Source organism: Oryzias latipes, chromosome 13 (assembly GCF_002234675.1).
Source record: "Oryzias latipes chromosome 13, ASM223467v1".
In the NCBI taxonomy this organism is placed as follows: domain Eukaryota; kingdom Metazoa; phylum Chordata; class Actinopteri; order Beloniformes; family Adrianichthyidae; genus Oryzias; species Oryzias latipes.
The window spans coordinates 19,682,466-19,698,090 of NC_019871.2; the positions used below are offsets into that span (position 1 = coordinate 19,682,466).

At 40.7% G+C, this 15,625-nt stretch overlaps 2 protein-coding genes across 4 annotated transcripts in view; both read right to left on the reverse strand.

Annotated features, from left to right (window-relative positions):
• Nucleotides 1–2,577: 2,577 nt before the first annotated feature.
• On the reverse strand, nucleotides 2,578–6,204 carry LOC111948428 (myosin-2 heavy chain-like). The gene has a single exon (XM_023961541.1). It carries the CDS (start codon nucleotides 5,472–5,474, stop codon nucleotides 2,877–2,879), a length of 2,598 nt encoding a protein of 865 aa, XP_023817309.1. The 5' UTR covers nucleotides 5,475–6,204; the 3' UTR covers nucleotides 2,578–2,876.
• Nucleotides 6,205–7,664: 1,460 nt separating this feature from the next.
• myo1c (myosin IC) overlaps nucleotides 7,665–15,625 on the reverse strand; it is a 47,832-nt gene continuing 39,871 nt past the window's right edge. For all 3 annotated transcript variants that reach the window (XM_023961533.1, XM_023961536.1, XM_023961534.1), the window contains 15 exons: nucleotides 15,309–15,414; nucleotides 14,264–14,381; nucleotides 13,348–13,461; nucleotides 13,190–13,266; nucleotides 13,030–13,098; nucleotides 12,869–12,953; nucleotides 12,491–12,650; nucleotides 11,862–11,945; nucleotides 11,689–11,782; nucleotides 11,551–11,606; nucleotides 11,343–11,478; nucleotides 10,210–10,280; nucleotides 10,038–10,135; nucleotides 9,671–9,770; nucleotides 7,665–9,324 (listed from right to left, as the gene is read on the reverse strand). In XM_023961533.1, coding sequence (XP_023817301.1) covers nucleotides 9,298–9,324; nucleotides 9,671–9,770; nucleotides 10,038–10,135; nucleotides 10,210–10,280; nucleotides 11,343–11,478; nucleotides 11,551–11,606; nucleotides 11,689–11,782; nucleotides 11,862–11,945; nucleotides 12,491–12,650; nucleotides 12,869–12,953; nucleotides 13,030–13,098; nucleotides 13,190–13,266; nucleotides 13,348–13,461; nucleotides 14,264–14,381; nucleotides 15,309–15,414 — 1,395 coding nt within the window. In that variant the 3' untranslated portion in view covers nucleotides 7,665–9,297. The remainder of the gene's footprint in view (nucleotides 9,325–9,670; nucleotides 9,771–10,037; nucleotides 10,136–10,209; nucleotides 10,281–11,342; nucleotides 11,479–11,550; nucleotides 11,607–11,688; nucleotides 11,783–11,861; nucleotides 11,946–12,490; nucleotides 12,651–12,868; nucleotides 12,954–13,029; nucleotides 13,099–13,189; nucleotides 13,267–13,347; nucleotides 13,462–14,263; nucleotides 14,382–15,308; nucleotides 15,415–15,625) is intronic.

The window sequence follows — 15,625 nt, forward strand, 5'->3', positions numbered from 1 at the left end:
CCACTTCCTCCAGCGACTCTGGGGGAACCCAGAGGCATTCCAAGGCCAGCCGACAGACATAGTCTCTCCAGTGTGTCCTGGGTCTTCCCCGGGGCCTCGGCCCACTCAAAGAACACCTGACACCATTCCCAGCATCACTGACACAAACCAGGCATCACCCCTAAATGATTAACAACACAAACATCTTAAGAGGTAAAAGAGGGAAAGTCTTTTAAGGTGCATTGCCCTTCCTTTTATCTAACCTTCTACCTTTCATTTTATCCTGCCTTCCATTATTGTCCTGTCCAGGTTCTGGCTTGGCTCAGTGCCGAGGAGCAAGTGCTGCCCAGCATGGCTGTGGAAGACAAAGTACCCAATACGAGCAGAGGGAAGATAGAGACAGAGGGGGAAAGAGGGGGATGAGCGTCTGAAGGGGCAAAGAATGGAGATGGAGGAGTGACTGCAACAGGAGTGGAGGTAAACGGTGCAGGAGCATTGATTTGCAATTCTAATGAAGCCTGCTTACAGTGAATTACACAGCGACACACTCTGGTTTAAGTGTGCATAAATAATCCCAAGCAGCTCTGCTCAGTAATGGATGGTCCTTCAGTAACAAAGTTAGTGAGGCGCTCCACTGTTGGAACAACGTAAACATTAAAGCACTTAAGCATTAAAGTGAAAAGTGCCATAGTGGATTACGTCTGTGTCAGGTAGCTTCTGACATGGTAGAGCAAAAAAGAGCCAGAACGAAGCCACAGAACTGCCCTCAATACTGACATATTCAAATAGGCATATTTTTGAGGTACAAAGTCACCCCATTAAAGGATGGTGTAGGTGCCAAAACTGTAAGAGTCTGTTTGGTTGAATGCAGAGATTACTTGTTTACACAGAGTTTGGTGGATCTGTCAGTTGGGGTAATAGCAGTGGGTCTAGGTGGAGTTCACCTGTTCACTTGGCGGGAATGGACGCCGGTTGGATTAACCGGCTGCTGTGGACTGGTGTTGAAATCACTTTGTGGAGTTTGCATGTTCTCCTCATGCAAGTGTGGGTATTCTCCAGGGACTCTGGTTTCCTCCCACAGTCCAAGAACATGCTTCATAGGTTGATTATTTTCTCAAATTGTCCAATGGAGGATGATAAAAAACCTGAAAATGGTCTAAAACTGATTTAGCTTCATTTTTTCCCCCCAACAATAGCCTGGTTATGCTTTGTTAGTCCCATGACCCCTAAAAAGGACACAGCTGGTTAAGAAAAATGAAAGGATGGATGCAAAATAACAAAATCTAAATTTTTACACTAACCTTAAAATGTATCTTAGACATATTGAAGATCTGGGCCATAATGACAAAGGCTTTAAGTGAATTTAAATGAGTTAAGAGAAACACATGTAAAATTAATAAATCTTTTCTTGTGGTTATTGTGCATAAATACCTGAATCAGATGTTTTACTCAAACGTGTTGCGATAATTTAAAGTAAACAGAGAAATAAAAGATTTGCAAATTTCTTTATGCAGAAAGAATGCCAAGGAACCTTTCCCTCCATTCATCCTTTGAGGTTTATTTTAGTGAATTGATAAAGAAAAAGGAGCAAACCGCCTTCAACTGTCCCCTGAACCACGATGCATCAGTTCCTCATCAGTTGGCATAGGAAGAAGTGATTTTGTGTCTTTTTGTCAGGTTGGACTCAACCAGGGTTCATGGGAAGAGCCCCGGCCACCACGCCCTCATTTGCGAGCCCCAGCCTGGCCAAGCCTGGCCTGACTGCAACCTGTGTTGCAACTGGACCTTGTTCTTTCTGACTCAGTTGAGGGATTCTGAACCGCTCTTAGTCTGACTCGTCACCTAGAGCCTGTCTGTCGTGGGACACCATGCCATTGGCATTAGCCCTGGACAGATTAGCTTCTAGGATCACTCGAGTGCACAAACCCCTCCACCACGTTAAGGTGGCGGTTCACGGAGGGGATAAATTTAGTGTGTTGCACTTCTTTCTTTTTCAACTTTTTTCATGTTTTCTTTTTTTTATGAATGAAATTAATTTTAATACAAATAAATTATCAACTTGTTAAATTTTTTACAGGAACTACATTTTGGTTGGGTGGGGGGAACTGAAGTGCTCAGAGAAAACCCACACAAACACACTTATTAGTGTGTCGCCCTTTTTTTTCATTTTAAGTCTGGCCAGATTATAAATAATTAATAAATCATCTATTTTTTATTTTCTGCGTTTTTTGTTTTCAACCAGCAGAAAGAATTGCAACATTTTTTTCTTCAATTTACAAATTCTAACTAATAATAATCTTAAAGACACTACATTCAGGTTGGGTGGGGGGAACTGAAGTACTCAGAGAAAACCCACACAAACACACTTATTAGTGTGTCGCCCTTTTTTTTAAACACCTAAATGGATTTTGACAAATTAATTAACCCTTTTTCATGTGTGTGTGTGTTGTGTTTGCATTTGTCCAGTGGGGGGGAGGCAGGTATTTTAAAAATGTGCACCCCCCCCTCAGGTCCCCCCCTAACAAGTGACATTGCTTGTTAGAGAGGCGACTTGAGTGGGTGGGGTGGGGGGGGGGGGTTACTCTATGTTAACCCCCCTCCTCCACCAAACACATGCATTCAACAACACACATATTTATAAACCATATCCCAAGACAGCACAAGGATTATGAAACCAATAAAAAACCATTTCCATTTTTATTACATTATTTTTTATCCCATTTTTTATTTTTATTTTTTATATTTCTGCCATTTTGTGTCCTACTTTGTACTAAATAAAGGCTTTTCCCAATTTTTTACCCCATTTCTGTTTTAATTTTCCCATTGACCCTATTCTAAACATTAGTTTCTGCCTTTTTGTGTCCTACTAAGTACTAAATAAAGGCTTTTCCCAATGTTTACTCCACTTCACAAACTTCCTTTTGCTGCTGTTTCAGTTCTGAAACTTTATCCTGAAGCTGCTTCTTCTTGTCTTCAAGTTGGGACTTTTCCTCAGAGATTCTGTTAACTTCATCTCTGAGCTCTTTTAGTTCCTGGTCCTTCCTCTGGAGATCTTGGATTTCTTTCTCCAGAGCAGCAGTACTGTCTTTATGAGCCATGATCTGAACTGTAACGTCTTGGAGTTCCTTATAGAGAAGGTCATATTTTTCTTCTGCCTTCAATTTGTCCTCCTTTGCTTTTAAAATTCTTGACTCCACATCTTCGAGCTCTGAAAGCTTCCCCTTCAGAAAATCAACCTCCTCCAGAGCTTGACTGTTGTAAGCTTCTGCCTCCTCAGTTTCTGCTTTTATTTCATTGTATTCAGTCTCCAATGTTTGACGGTGTTTGAGAAGATCAGTCAGCACGGTTTTTTCGTCTTCGAGCTCCTTTGTTTGCTGTTGAAGAGGTCCCAGTTTGCTCAGTAACTTGTTGTATTGCACAGCCACTTCACAAAGTTCTTTTTTCTGCTGTTTCAGTTCTGAAACTTTATCCTGAAGCTGCTTCTTTTTGCCTTTAAGTTGGGACTTTTCCTCAGAGATTCTGTTAACTTCATCTCTGAGCTCTTTTACTTCCTGGTCCTTCCTCTGGAGATCTTGGATTTCTTTCTCCAGAGCAGCAGTACTGTCTTTATGAGCCATGATCTGAACTTGAATGTCTTGGAGTTCCTTATAGAGACGCTCATATTTTTCTTCTGCCTTCAATTTGTCCTCCTTTGCTTTTAAAATTCTTGTCTCCACATCTTTGAGCTCTGAAAGCTTCCCCTTCAGAAAATCAACCTCCTCCAGAGCTTGACTGTTGTAAGCTTCTGCCTCCTCAGTTTCTGCTTTTATTTCATTGTATTCAAACTCCAATGTTTCACGGTGTCCGAGAAGATCAGCCAGCATGGTTTTTTCGTCTTCAAGCTCCTTTGTTTGCTGTTGAAGAGGTCCCAGTTTGCTCAGTAACTTGTTGTATTGCACAGCCACTTCACAAAGTTCTTTTTTCTGCTGTTTTAGTTCTGAAACTTTATCCTGAAGCTGCTTCTTTTTGTCTTCAAGTTGGGACTTTTCTTCAGAGATTCTGTTCACTACATCTCTGAGCTCTTTCAGTTCTTCTTCTTCTCTCTGGAGATCTTGGATTTCTTTCTCTAGAGCAGCATTGCTCCCTTTATGAGCCATGATCTGAACTGTAATGTCTTGGAGTTCCTTATAGAGACGCTCATATTTTTCTTCTGCCTTCAATTTGTCCTCCTTTACTTTTAAAATTCTTGACTCCACATCTTCGAGCTCTGAAAGCTTCCCCTTCAGAAAATCAACCTCCTCCAGAGCTTGACAGTTGTAAGCTTCTGCCTCCTCAGCTTCTGCTTTTATTTCATTGTATTCAGTCTCCAATGTTTGACGGTGTTTGAGAAGATCAGTCAGCATGGTTTTTTCATCTTTGAGCTCCTTTGTTTGCTGTTGAAGAGGTCCCAGTTTGCTCAGTAACTTGTTGTATTGCACAGCCACTTCACAAAGTTCCTTTTGCTGCTGTTTTAGTTTTGCAACCTCAGTCTTTGCCTTTGAATTTTTCTCCTTTTCAACATTCAGTTTTTCCTGCACCTCATCCATGTTTGAAACCTTGAGCTGCAGCTCGGCAACTTCTATGTTTAGGGGGAGGAATGTTGTCATCAAGTCATTAGTTTGTGCTTGCATCTCCTTATATTCAGACTCCAACGCTTCACGGTGTTGCAGTTCATCTGCCAGTGCATGTTTCTCTGCTGTGAAGGCGTTTGTTTGTTCTCTGAGCAATTCCAGTTCTCTCTTTTCCTCCTCACGTCGAGCAATCAGCTGGCGTGTTTCCTCCTGCTGCTGTCTCTGATCAGAAATCTCTCTTTCCAGTTGAGCCCTCAGATCTGTGAGACGTCGCCTATCTTCCATCATGCTAGGATAGTTGTCTGCCATCTCTTTTTGTTCCTCATTTTGTTGTTGCAACTCCTGAAGGTTTTGCCTCAGTTCTTCAGTTTGTTGTTTTAAAGCCTGGAATTCATCAAATTCATTTTTCAAATCAGGTTCCAGGTGTGCTTTGCGGGCAGTCTTCTTCTGGAGTTTCTTCAGTTGGGACTGCAGACCTCTGTTCTCCCGTTCCAAAAGTTTACGTTCACCTTTCATGTCAGAAATTTCTAGTTCCATTCCTTGCAGCTGCTGAAGTCTGTCCTGGAGAGAGGCTATTATTGTTTTCAGGTCTTGGTTACTTTCCAAGGCCTGAGATCTTTTTGTCCTCTCTTTTTCACACACATTTTCCACGTGGATCTGTTTTTCCACGTCCACTCTCAGACTCTCCAGCTGCTTCACCAGTTTTTTGTTTTCCTCCATAGCAGCTTTGCGTGTCTTTTTCAATTCTTTGCATGAATTGTCCAAATCTTTCCTTTTCTGCAAACTCTCGCAAATTTTCTCCAGATGTTTGCTCAAAGTGTCATTTTGCTGCAGAATGCTCTCTGTGACGCTATTTAATTCTTCAATGGAAACGGCCGTCTGCTGAAATTCTTCGCTGTGTGACATTTTGAAAGAACTTGTCAAGAAATCTCAAAAAGTTGACGCACACTAAGTTATTGTTTTCAAAAGATGTGAAACCTTCCTGTTTCTCTTTCTCTATCGTGTCTTTGCCCACAAACTCTAAATCCCTTTGCTCTGAAAATGCCTCATACTTGAGGATGAAATTCAGGAGGTCCAATGATGTCAAATGATGTCACATGATGTCACATGATGTCAAATGATGCCTCTGAAGACTAAAATTAGAAGTGACATAATCCAGCCACTGATGTCAAATGATGTCATTACATCTAAAGTTTAGAATGACATCATCACTGATGATGTCATTGCAAACTTTTTTCCCTGTTAAATTTTTTTTCTTTTTTTGTGCTGTCCAGCAGCTAAAACACATTGAATGAGGAGTCTTTTGTTTCAAACAGGATTTCTATAAATTGAATCACTTCTACAGCATTTTCAACAGTCACTAAGAATTCTGAACACAGTTTTTACTACTTATTTGTACAGATATCAATCATTTTTCCTGTTTTGCTGGTCTTCTTACCACCCTATAGCATTTTTAACATGTATGCGTCCTTTGGAGAATGTCATCAGACGTCACAAACATCATCATTTTTGCAGCTCAACCAGGAAACAACTGAAATTTTAGTCATTGGTCCTGAAACCAAAAGAGATAAACAGCTATTGAAGCTAACATACCTTTCATTAAGTTACTCAGAAACAGTTAGAAACCTGGGTGTTATTTTCAACTCTAAACTAACTTTAACCCTTGTGCTATCCTAGGCACTTTAACCTTGGGAGTTGGGTCATCTAGACCCACTAGACAGTGCGCTGAACCTTTTTTCTTCAATGATTTGTGATCTTCACTGGTGTCCATGGATTACATGAAATCTTTCCACCTTTATCCACTTTTGTCATGGTAGGGAGAACACGTCAATGTAAGGGTGGGGTCATCTAAGATAGCACAAGGGTTACATATGAACCCACATTTCTGGTCAGGGTCTTTTATTAGCAACAGTTGAGGCTTCTTGAAAAGCCACTTGTTGTTAAAACTACATTTTCCAGCATTTCGTAGCATTTACACGTCTGATAGCAAGTTGAAAGCGCCATGCATGCTGAACCAATGAAAACTTGACCTGCTTTATGGCAACGTAAATTACCATCATCAATAGCTTGATGTTGAAATTCTGCCACAATTTAAATTCAAATTTCAGGTTAAACTATTTTTTTCAATGTTTTTTGTCTCAAAAATATTAAAATTTCATGACTTTTCCAAACTTTTCAGAAAATGGCATTTTCAATTTCCAAAACATATTTGCTAAGAATTTCAATGGTGAACTGATCCAGCTTAGACCTTTGCAAATACAGTGAGCTATTCCTCTTTTTCAAAAACAAAAGTAAAAAAAAAAAAAAGGATTTTTTATATTTTTTGTCAAATAAGTTGGTTTGTAACATTTCTGTGTTATAAAGGGGGTAATTTGTTTTATATCTACAGCAATCAAGCCAACATCATGCACGATTGTTTGAGCCAACTCTACAGTCTGGATCAAAAATCTGAACCCCTTCATGCCATTTGATGCAAATATGCATCAACCATTTCTGTTCCAAAATTATCTTAATTTAGCATCAACTCAGAGCAAAATGAAAGGGAAATTCATTTTTTTATATAGCTGAAATAATTTCAAGGTGTTAATTAAGGTTGTTTAAGGGAATATTTCCTTAAATGAAGCATCCAATTAACAGGGGAAAAAGTCAGTTTATCCTGATTGTATGAAGGCACAGCAACTTTACATTTTATGCAGTAGTTCTTAAGTTTACACTTTGATTGTATTTCACTTCTTTTGCATGTCTTTATTTTTTATGCAGTTAATTGAACCTCAAGTCTGTAATTAAACTCAGTCCTATTCTATTATGGAGTTAAAAACGACTAAAGGCAATTTGGCATTTTTAAAATGTAAAAATAACTAAAATAAAAATGTGTTACAGATTATTTGATTCAAAGCATTTTAAAAAACCTTGGTAGTTTTTATGTTTATTCTCTAATTATGAGATAGAAAATAATGATAAAAACTATAATCGTGTATAATATGTGGAACATTTCTTGTAACATTAGCAAAATATTGCCAAAATGTGTTTGAGTTTAGTTTTTCAAAGCCAAAACAATAATTTTACATCTCAATATGTATCCAGTCATAAAACCACTTCAAATGAAACAATATACATTTATTTTTAGTTGAAGTTTCATAATTCTTTGGAGTTTCCATAATTTTACATTGATGGGGTACATACAGTGAGTCAGGACAGAGATGGTGGTGGTGGGGTGGGGGGGATAAACATTTAAATTGTTTTGGACACAGAAAGAGGAAAAACAGACGTCCATCTCCCAGCATTCAAATCCTCCATCCATGTCCAACAGAAGGCACCAGTTTGCTCCAAAAACAAATTATCGCACAGACCCAAAACTGTACAAAACCCTCCACTATTTGGAAAACAGACATATTATTTAGAAATGACAGAATCATATTAATTATACAGACAGAAGCACAAAGTGGGTCCTCTGGCTTGTAGGTGCATGCTGCCACCGGCGTTTCTCCAGAGGCGAGAAGAAGAAAATCAAGCTGGAAACTCCTTCCAGCTCCTCTGAAGTGGCAGCTTTTCTTCAGCAGTCTTTGGTCTCACAGAGGTGGAGTTGGACGGTGGATGCTGGCTGTAGATCCGGTTTGTCGAGCGTCCAACTACCACAAACGTGTCGAGTTGCGGTCATTTTAATGGTTGAAAAAGCATCACAGACAGGAAAGGCAAGCGGCAAGCGTCCAGACGGGACTTTAGGATTATTCATCCGCCCATACATTTAGAGACATTTTTGGAAAACTCTTACCTTTAGCAAAAATCATGAAATTGGCAGATTGTTATACATGTTGGCACAAAACTTTCATCAAAATGTCACAGACCTGCTTTATTTAAAAAAAAAACTTTAGACTTTGGTTTTTGCACCATCGCTGACTCATCAAATGTTACTTTAGGATGAGAGTTGGTTCAGTTTTGTCTGCTTCCACCTGACAGGTTTTCAGTTATAAAATCTGACATATGAATATAAATCAGCTGTAAATCTGTTGGCTAAATTTATGTGTTTGAGATAAAGCTGCTCCTCTCAGGTAAACAGGCAGGTGAGGCACAGGAAGCAGCTTCTGCTTACGTCACTTGTCTTCCCTTCCTCCTCAACTTCCATACATTTTGAAGTATTTCCAAAACACGCACACACAGTGATGATCCCCAAACGCTTTTGGAAAGCTGCACAAAGAACAGCCGAGTGAAGTCAATTCAGTAGTACGTCAGCTGTTCCGGCTGAGCCGCAGACGATCCATGTGATGGAAAAGCTGCTCTTCCTCACCAAACCCCACGCCATCACATTCCAACAGATCAATGGCGTTCAGGAGGAGCAGCGTCAACTTTACAAGTCAAGAAGTAAACGTACTTTCCCTTCCTGACTGATGAGCTTTGAAGCAATATCTCACCTCCCCTACTGGTTCTGATCCAGACTTTTCCATCAGTTTTTTGTTCCCAAATCAAGCACAACAACATACATTTATTATTCCTGACAATAAAAAAAAATCTGAATATTCCACAAGCAACAATATTAATTCCCCCCAAATATTAATTATAAACATAAATATATAACAATTAGTTTAGCTGGGTTTTTCTCTGTTACATTGAAAGCAAAAGCTCCTCCACGAAGGACTGCTGGTGTGTGATTGGCTGATGCAGAGGGCGGCCTGGAGCCCAGTGGAGGGAGGAGGGCAGAGCTCAGGAGGGGCTTCCTCTTTGTGGATGGGGATCATCTGCTGTTCAGTCTGGGCGCCGTCTGGAAGAAAGATTTTACATCAGTCGTCAGCAGAACCAGTGGAGGAAGAAGAAGCAGAAACAGACGGGTCAGCAGTCACTGAACTATTTTTGCCATTGACCCGGTCGTTCTTTAGCGGGCTCACTTGGCTACGTGCAGGACTGGCACACCAGGGTTTATCAGTGTGTGTCTTTGAACAAGACCCTTCAAGTTACTGCTTAACTATGTAGCCACAAGGGGACTGAAGTCCCCCAGTCCAGTTCAGAGAGTCAATGGTTGAGTTAGAAACCATGGCAACCCTTTTTCCTTCTCCTGTTCTTCTACAACTAGAGTTTTGTCTCTCCACGGCAGCAGAAAGTCCACTCACCACAGACAAGTGTCCGTTCTTTGCCTTGGTCACCAGCAGTTCTGACCCGGCGGTGAAGTCTATGACCCCCTCTTTCCCTTGACCCACTGTAAACTGGATGCTGGAGGGAAAGCACAAACACATTTAGAATGAGAAGATCAACAGTTGGAGCTGCAGGCCTGAACATCAAGGAGTGAGAGCCAACAGGACAGCAGGTGGATGTGTTCAGACTGAGTCAGATCCGGCAGTTCAGATGCAAGTGGGTCCTGGGCCTGACCGGAGGAACTTTGAGGCTGCAGCTTCCACCAAGACACTCTCCATTTAAACTCGCCTTTATGCAGATGCCTCTTGTGTTTGGCTCAACAGGACTGAACAGTACCAAACTCACCTGCCCTGGCTGATGTTGATGTTGTTGATTTTGTCGGCACAGATGGCGATCTTGGTCAAGGTCTCAATCACGTGCTCGCTTTGCAAAATCACGTCACCCTGAAAAGAATCCACCACAAACCAGATGAGTACGGAAACCTCCAAATAGCGAGCCTGAGACGGCGTTTTGCTACCTTTTGTTTGTTGTCGTCACTGGGCACGTGCAGAACAAAAAGGCCGTCGCTGAGAGAGCTGACCGAGATGCCTGAGAACAAAGCAAGAGCAAAGTCGTGTTTTAGTCACAACAGCTAGAAGTTCAGTCAAAAACATGCAGACGTTTCTTCGCAACCTGGGGCACGCGCACCACATTTAGCACACAGAGGGAAAGATAGTGGCTCCGGGGGTGTGACGACAATAAACACTTCAAAATTACTCACTAAAAAAAATCTGTTTCGAATGATCATCTCTTCTCATAATGAGCTATTTTCCCAAATGGCGTCATAAGGAAAGGGTCTAATCATGCAACACTGTTTCTGTGACCCCGCCCACCTTCATAAATACTGTCACTTCTCCACGTCAGCCTTCATGAACAAGCAATTTAAATTAATGCGTTTTTTTTGTCATGTTTTTGGCTGACATTCATGAAATTACAAGTTCAGTTTATTGAAAAATAACGAAGCAAAGTCAGATTAAACCCAGACTTTCTGTTCTGCAAAATATCAATATGAAATATAAACATGATTTAAAATGAATACTACAGCTCATCACCACAACATCTAGTGGGGGTGAAAAAAATGAATAAAGATGCTGTCCAAATGCAGAAAATGTATATTACTTTAATTCGCGAACTAAGCAAAAGTAAAAAACATTTGATTTTAAATGCAATAAAAGCCCCATCAAAGAAATAACATTAAGGTAAGTAACTCAGGCCCTGTCTCACAAGGTAACAAAAAATGAACAAACCAAAGGCGTTTGCCTATTTTTTTCATGTTGATAGTTGTGAAGTTCATAGAAATATTGATGGTATTTTGTTCTGACGTATCCAATCCTATTGCTGTAGGCATAACAAACCACCAATGCAGTACCTGTAGTTTCAAACAAACATAGATGTAATACTATTCCAACTTTCTTTGTCCAATCTTGTTGTGAAAACACTTTTTGGAGTTAATGCCAAAATATGCTTAAATGTTTTTTGACCGGCTGTTTGTGAATTAAATACCATTTCAGATATTTTGGAAATGTTTTTGTATTAGAGTTAACATTAAAGTTGGTGATGGCACAGTTGTTAAGGAAAGAAATTGCAACTAGCCCTGCTTTAGAGTCTGACCTTTGAGGGCTCCATAGTCGATGCGCTGCTTCAGTTTGCCCTCCTCCACGATGATGGCAGAGTTGGCGGTGAGCAGCAGCTGGCGGGTCCGAGCCTTGTAGCCCTTCCGGTCGTACTTTGTCACCGTTACTGCATACTGTGCCCAGAAGGAGGAGAGGTCAGGCTCATGAGGAATTCATGCCATCGTGGCGTTCAGAGCTCCACCCACCTTCATCTTCTCATTGCCCAGAGCCTGCAGCACCTTGGGACTGATGTTCTCTCCAGCTGAGCAGAGGCAGACATGTTGGATAAGGGTTAAGCAGATATGATGAGGCAGATGATGCAGCAGGAATCACACCAGCCTTACTGAGCCTCGTGTTGAGAAACAGCTTGGACACGCTCTGGGGGTAGTTGTCCTTCTTATCTTTGAAGATCTCGCTGGCAATCATCTTCTGCTCCATCTACGAAGACAATAGTGACGGTGTGAAAAAAAAAAAAGGAGCCATCTCTGAAAACAAAATCTAAATGATGAATATTCACCTGATGTTTCCACTCTGGACTTGTCTTCTTGCAGTAGCTCCACACCATGTTCTGCATGCACATCTTCCGTAAAAGTTCTGAGGCCTGAAAACAGATTGGTCTTTAGTTTCTAATGAAGGTCCTGCTGGACGCTTAGACCCTTCAGTTAAAGGACATCAGCAGAACAGGTTTTCTGTTCACAGAATTTTAAACCTTTTACGTGATGCTACCACATCGGTCTTAATTCTCACACATTTCTTTTTTTCTTTTCAAGAATTTTAGACTTTTCTTACTGATCTTTTGGAACAAAATTACTTTAGGTTTTTGCAAAAATCTATTTCTTTCGCCGAATTACTTTTGGATGCTTTCATTTCAGTTTGTTAAACTGATAAACACTAAAAAATTAGGAGAAACAGTGAGACTAAACTTTCCAGGGAATAAATGTAAATCTTCAATATATTTTCAAAATACCTGGAATGAAACGAACATGAGAACAAGTGAAAAGCAGCTGAAGTTTAAAGAAAAACGTTAAAATGACCTGAAAGTTGTTGCTCTAGACAGGTCAGATGTTTTATGAGCAAACATGACCCCTTTATGTCAAAAGACATCCAATTTACATGGAGTTCCATGAAAACAGTGAGCTGTCCCACCTCAGTGAGAGCCGCTGGAGGTGTCGGCCAGTTCTTGTCCAGAACGTTCTTGGGCAGATTCTTCCGTAGATTTGTCAGGAACGAGTAACGAACATAATCCAGGAAGTATTCGTTCTCTGGGCAGCGTTCTTTGTGGCGATTGATGAAACCTTTGATAAACCTGAAATGAAATGAAAGGATAGATACTTTATAATAGCAATGATAGTAATTCAGTCCAACAATAAATCATCTAAACCGTTAAAAACATGTATAAATATTAAATTAAAAATGATATAAAAGCTAACATTTCTGGCTGTTTTCTCATTGCATCTTCAAAAATCAAAGACAGATTAGGAGGTGGACAGCGCCTCCTGCTGGCCGTTCTTGCACAGCTCATACCTGCGAATTCTATCAGCAGCCTGCCGTCTGCGCTTTGCTCTCCTCCTGGCCAGGATGCCCCTCCACCACGCTTGGATTGCGATGGCTTTGAGAGACAGCAGCAAATGCATAAATGTACGATACCATTTATGGTTCAGCATAACCTGGTCTGTGTTCCTCACCTGAACCTCTGAGTTTTTGGTATTTGGACTTCTGGCTGTAGCCCTTCCATCCCGCCTGCAGTTTGGTGGCTGTCAGGTGACAAAGATTCCACAAAAAGATTTTTGATGTTTGAAACAAGGAACCTGCTGACAGAAACAGGACAAACCAGTGGATTCTTACCAAGACCATGTTTCCGGGTCTCCAGAGCATCTTCAGTGGCAAACAGAGTTTTGGGGAAACGGATGAAGATTTTAGATCTAAACGGTTGAAAGACACAAAATAAAAAAATTAGGGAAACAGAATCCTCAGACTGCAGGAGCTACAGCAGAACATCTGACCTGCCCATTTTGTACTCCTCAGGTTTATATCCCAGATGTTTGACCAGAGTGGAGACTCCGTCTGACAGCTTTCCGTGCCAGTTAGGCCACGTTTCTGGACACAGAGACTTGTACCTAAACACAAAGTGCACAGAGGAGAGGAGTTAATCAAATGTTTTGTTTTAAAATTAAAGTCTTTAAAGAGCTTCCTTTGATTAAACGTTGATATTTTTTTTTTTTCCTTCTGCTTCTCCTAAACTGGAGGCGAGATTTGCACAGGAGCAGACAGAATCCTGGGAAATTTCTGATCCGCTGACGGTTCATTTGATCACAAAGAAATGTAAGAAGCGATTTCAGCTGTGTTAAGTTAAATGTTCTAAAAAGTAAGCAGTTTGACCCTTTTTTCTGTTGCGTTACATTTGTCTGTGTCTTATCTGTTGCTTCATTCTTACTGTTTAATCGGCTATGGTGGCCGATTTGGTTCAGTTGTTCCGTTCTGAGGACGGATTGTATTCAGACAGGAATCTCAGAGCAAACTGAAGCTCAGTCTGATTGGAAACAAACCGAGACCACTTCCAAAGAAGGGTCAGAGAGCGGTTTCTGGTCCTGGACCAGGGTCCTCCTTGGTGTATTCAGTCTGAAAATTAACCATTTGTTCCGGATTATCTGGGCAAATGAACTCTGGTTCACTTTAAGCGGCAAATGTGTCCAGCTTGAAACACCCTAAATATTTCCAGAGAATAAAGATTTACCGCTATTCTTTAGTTTCATCTGTTCATATGAGGAGAATCATTACAGTGATTTGTCTCCCTCAATACACCTCCACAGAATCATTTTAGAAAGTGGAGCTGTAGAAAGTGTCTCTGCTTCCACACTTTCTCAGCTAATCTCCATAAAAAGCTTCAGCGATGCTTGACTCTGAACTGTGGCAGATCACCTCTGCAGGAAGACCTCGTAACGCCGTCTGTAGGCGAAGCCAGCCCTCCTCACCCTCAGGTTCTCCATCAGACCCAGATACTTGACCTGGTGACGGATCAGCACCTCATCGAACCGACCTGAGGAGCAAATGGAAATGGTGGAACAGCCTGCTGGAGCAGTAAAAACTGAGCATCAGTGGTGAGAGAGACAGAGGACAGAGATTCATTGAGAAGCAGACAAAGGCCGGTCCGATATACTGACCACCACTGACCCAGCTACGCTGCAGCTGCTGATGCAGCAAAAAAAACAACAACTGTTTGGTTGATTGAAGCAGTGCATGTTTGTGGGAAGACAGGTAAAGTTTACAGGAGATGCTTAAAGTTTGACAGAATAATACAAACACTGATACCAATAGTATTGAAGGCACTGGAATATTTTCCATGTTTAGTTTAGATGCTGTAAAAAATCTGCACCTGACAAACATGCAGCAAAACTGAAAAATTAGACCACCTAACTTTTTTACATATTGAAATTTGATTTGCTATGATTTTATTTTCATTTTCAAACAAAATAAATCAGTCAAATCAACATGATAAACAAAATGATAAAGTGCTCAAAAAAAGAAGTGGGTAGAAGAATAATCGTATTAATTCCCAGACAAATCTCACGATATTTTATACCAACATTTTTACATTTTAATTATGCAATAATTATCAACATTAACGCACCAAAAGCTAAAGAAAAAAGTTTCAAGGTACCTAAATAAAGTCATGAAGTCATGATTGGGTTAAAGTTCACAATCAGAAATAAAAAATGTTTATATTCATGGTAATAAATGTATTTATAACAACAAATGTCTAAATGAGAGACAAAATAGGAGAGAAACGGCAAAATATTTGGTTCTGAAGGTTTATATAATAATAATCATGAACATTTCAAACATTTCAAAATCCTGAAAAGAAACGACTGAAACTTAAAGCAAATATCTGAATCCTGAATTGGAAAAACATGACAGAAAACTCTGATCTCTGCATAGTCAGGACAAAGCTTGTACTCTGGCTTACCTGCTTGCTTGGAGTCATTAGGCTTGATGCAGCGGACGTATGACGGCTCCTTGGACATCAGGATCTCCATCAGCTTCGCCAGGCTGGTTTTGAACTGAGTGGCTGCCTGGAAGGGACAGCGGACGGATCAGGGATGGACTGAGACGAAGACGCAACACAGAGACCAAGACGTGAAGGAGAACAGAGGAACCCTGTTGGGGATGACCAATGCAGAAGCGTGTCTGGGAAACACTGGAGCCAGTGTCAGAACGGGGGCCGGGGCTTGCTAGCCTGTGACAGCCCCCCTGCATCAGCGCCTGTTTGTGAGGCATTATTCA

Bases quoted from the DNA above. Each gene is read 5' to 3' on its own strand.
- LOC111948428 (XM_023961541.1), bottom strand. From the start codon at position 5,474: ATGTCACACAGCGAAGAATTTCAGCAGACGGCCGTTTCCATTGAAGAA.